Source organism: Crocodylus porosus, unplaced genomic scaffold, assembly GCF_001723895.1.
Source record: "Crocodylus porosus isolate Cpor-Errol unplaced genomic scaffold, CroPor_comp1, whole genome shotgun sequence".
Taxonomy (NCBI): Eukaryota; Metazoa; Chordata; order Crocodylia; family Crocodylidae; genus Crocodylus; species Crocodylus porosus.
The window spans coordinates 12,607,926-12,611,275 of NW_017728927.1; the positions used below are offsets into that span (position 1 = coordinate 12,607,926).

The window sequence follows — 3,350 nt, forward strand, 5'->3', positions numbered from 1 at the left end:
CTTACCAGCTGGACACTGCTCTCCAAGCTGCCAGGCTGCATTCCTGGCCCCATGCATGCTGTGGCTGCACACATGAATGCAACATTTATCAGTGACATTATCAGCTACACCAGCCAAAAAAAGCCAATTACCGATAAAGTCGATTTTTCTTTTATTGGTGCTGATCTGATATGGACCAATATATCAGTGCACCTCTAAACATTAGCACAATGCTAGCACTCTTCTAGTCTTCCAGTCCAAGATTTATTGAAAATGATCCTTAACCCAGAAATCCCCACAGTCAACTTCTTTTTGGGTCTCTTCTGTACAGGTTACCCAGCCCCAGTCATTTCAGCATGTTCAATCCAGTGATGCTGCATAATATTTTCTTAGTGACTAGTGGACTAGACAGGACTTTGGCATTCTTCTGCGATATGAGTACATCCTCCTTCTCACCAAATACAGAACAGAAATTTATTGTACGTCTGCCTTTTTTGCATTATTAATACCTATTTTAACATCTATTCCTAGAAACTGATCTGTATCATTGCTAAGGATCATTCTGTCCCTAATATACGTACTTAATCTCTTTCACATTGCCTGTAGCCCTGCCAGCCATGGATTTTTCCCTGTCTTCAGCTTTTATTATACATTGGAAGGAATGAAGCATGGATAACTGATATGGATAGTTATCTATTCCCCATTTTTCTGTGTTTTATGCTTTCTTTTGTTTCCAATTGTTGCCTCCATTATATCACTTAAACAGGATAGGCTTCTAGCTAAAGTTATCTTTAAGTGAAGAATCACAGGTCCTTAACCATGCTGTTATTAACTTCTAACAAGAACGGCCAAATTTCACACACCTTTGTCCCAACCCTTTCATCCCTCCCTTCTCGCCACAATCAATTTTGCGTAAAACTCTGTACAGCTCTCAGTAGCTGGCCTTTTTCTGGAGCCATTGAGAAAGTATTCTCACAATGAATGTAATCAGACTATCATTACTGGGACCAATGCAGCTACCTGCTTCCAGTTCAGTGACTAGTTTCATCTTTACCCATCATAAAGACGTCCCAAATAGATACCTCATCCTGAGTACGTTAGAGTACTTTAAACTCTAATGATGATTTCCTGTCAACTGTAGGAGACCTCCAGGAAGTATCCCAAATTAAAGAAGCTACAACATTTTTTGTTTCCACATACACTACGTAGGTGCTAAGAAACACTCATCCTGTTCTTAGGTCTAACATGCTGGTCTATACCAAAACCCCACCAGTATTCCCCTCCCCATTGTTGCATGCAAACATATTGGTTTGTTTGGAATGACATACATATGAAGAACTGAGATGCAAAGTTGAAAGTCGCTGAAGACAATACTCCTATAAGAATCTGAACAGTGTACTTATCCTATGTCAATGAAAGAAAACAGCATGTGTGGTAGTCACACACATCACCACTATACAATCCAATTTGGGGATGGCGCTTTCCATGTCATTACTTCCTCTCCCAAGGATCCGACAGCTGTCCTGTATATGCAACCAGCTGCTTTTACTGCTTTCCACCCCTATGTCCCCCCTCTCCCACTCCAACAATATTTGAACGATTTTTCTTCTGAATGACATTACATAGAAAAAGCAGCTGGCTATGATAGCACTGTATGCAGATTTAATTTGCAATCTGAAACTAGTCCCTTGACTTACCTGTAAGTGCTGGAAGCAGCTTTCAGAGGCTGCAAAAATCCCTGTTAACCTCAGAATAAAGGAGACAATGGTGGTACTTGGGTCTTCCAATTTTAGCACACAGGTGATGAGCTCTGTCAAGCACGGATTCTCCTGTAAGAGCAGCAGGCTGGATTCTGTGGAAGAAATATTATCCATGGGAGACAGAGCAACACTCGGTTATCATTTCTAAGAGATCTTTTTATTCTGTCCTAGAGTTTCAGCAGGCTCCCTTAAAGCCAGAGCATAATCATTTAGTTATCCATTAGCAAGACCTTGTATATTTAGAAAAAAATTAGGACAACTATACGGGTGCTTCAAATGTGGGGGCGCTTTAATTGGAGCACCCAGAGCGCTTTGTGTATCAGTGTCTTCACGCTTCAAAATAGCGGTGGGGGCGCTTTAGCTAAAACTTGTCGAATGAGCTTTAGATAAAGTGCCCCCACTGGCATTTTAAAGCACGTGGACACTGATACACGAAACGCAGAGGCTGGCTGGAGTGCGGTAATTACATTAATTGATTAATCAAGTCTGTGCTGACGCACTGTAATTACAGCATGTCGGAGCAGCCTCCACACTCGCATGTAGGGCACCCTTAAAGCGTGAATGCTTTCACAGGTTTTCAGTGACATCTTATGAAGAGCAAGGATCTCAGCCCATCAGAAGGAGATAACACGAAGGAAATAAACATTTACTGTAAAGCTTTTTTTTGCACTAATTCCCATACGAAAGCACCCCTCCACTTGCAAGGTGTGATCACCCAAGGGCAAGCAACTGTGCTATTTATAATCTATAAGGTACAGCCAGGCGTTGTGCCCTATGCATTGTCACTTCTAAAAAGCTACGTTGTTTTTTTCCCCACTCGAGGATCCCCTTGTCGTTCATCAGTCGTAAGAGACCTACGGCAAACCCGTTACCTGCTTCCGTCAGCACCTTAAACCAGTCCAGCAACTTCTCTAAACAGGTGTCGTCGGAGATGAGCTGTCTGGTGTTGGCCAAAACAGCACAAACAGGAGGCAGGAGCCGGGCGCACTCCCTGTCCATCCTGTGGCCTCCCAGCCAAAACAAAGCAAGGGACAGATGCAAACCCTCCACGTGGGGTTTCTCTCTACTGCCGTGTCCTGGAGGCACAGGATGGAACTGCCCCTGCTGCGAAAGCCCCTGAAGCCCCCTGGCAGGTGTTACATTTGTGGTGGGGCTGGTTCCAGGGTCGCCTGTGTTATCCTGGGAGACCCCCCCTCTCCTCTTCTCCTTGAACTTCTTGGTGGCTGGGACCCTGCTTTGCCCCGGGGACCAGCGGGGATGGTAGCCGGCCCAAAGCGCGCGATAAAGGTGACGGCGGCCCGGCCCCAAGGAGCAGCCCGCGCCAGCTTGTCACCACGGAGACGCCCGGCGCCGCAGCCCCCCGACTTCCGCCCTACGGCCGCAAAGCGCGCCTTCCGCTCACTGCCGTAAAACTGTCGTAACGCGTCGCGGAACTAGCCGCGGCGGAGCGGAGCGCGGTATTTGTCCCCTCCCCCCGGCCGGGCTGCTGCCCCGTCTGCGGCTCCCGGCCTGCTCTGCTGCTCCGCCTTCTGCTCCCCCCACACAGAGCACAAGATATATATATATATGTGTGTGTGCGTCTGTGTGTAGATGGGATTTTTTTTATTTCTA

At 46.3% G+C, this 3,350-nt stretch overlaps 1 protein-coding gene across 1 annotated transcript in view; it reads right to left on the reverse strand.

Moving 5' to 3' along the window:
* The window catches only part of BRAT1 (BRCA1 associated ATM activator 1), a 13,364-nt gene extending 10,251 nt beyond the window's left edge, over positions 1–3,113 (reverse strand). The window contains exons 1-2 of the mRNA XM_019542025.1: positions 2,612–3,113; positions 1,677–1,831 (exon numbers count right to left, since the gene is read on the reverse strand). Of these exons, the coding sequence (XP_019397570.1) occupies positions 1,677–1,831; positions 2,612–2,738 (282 nt within the window). The 5' untranslated portion in view covers positions 2,739–3,113. The remainder of the gene's footprint in view (positions 1–1,676; positions 1,832–2,611) is intronic.
* Between the last annotated feature and the right edge of the window lie 237 nt (positions 3,114–3,350).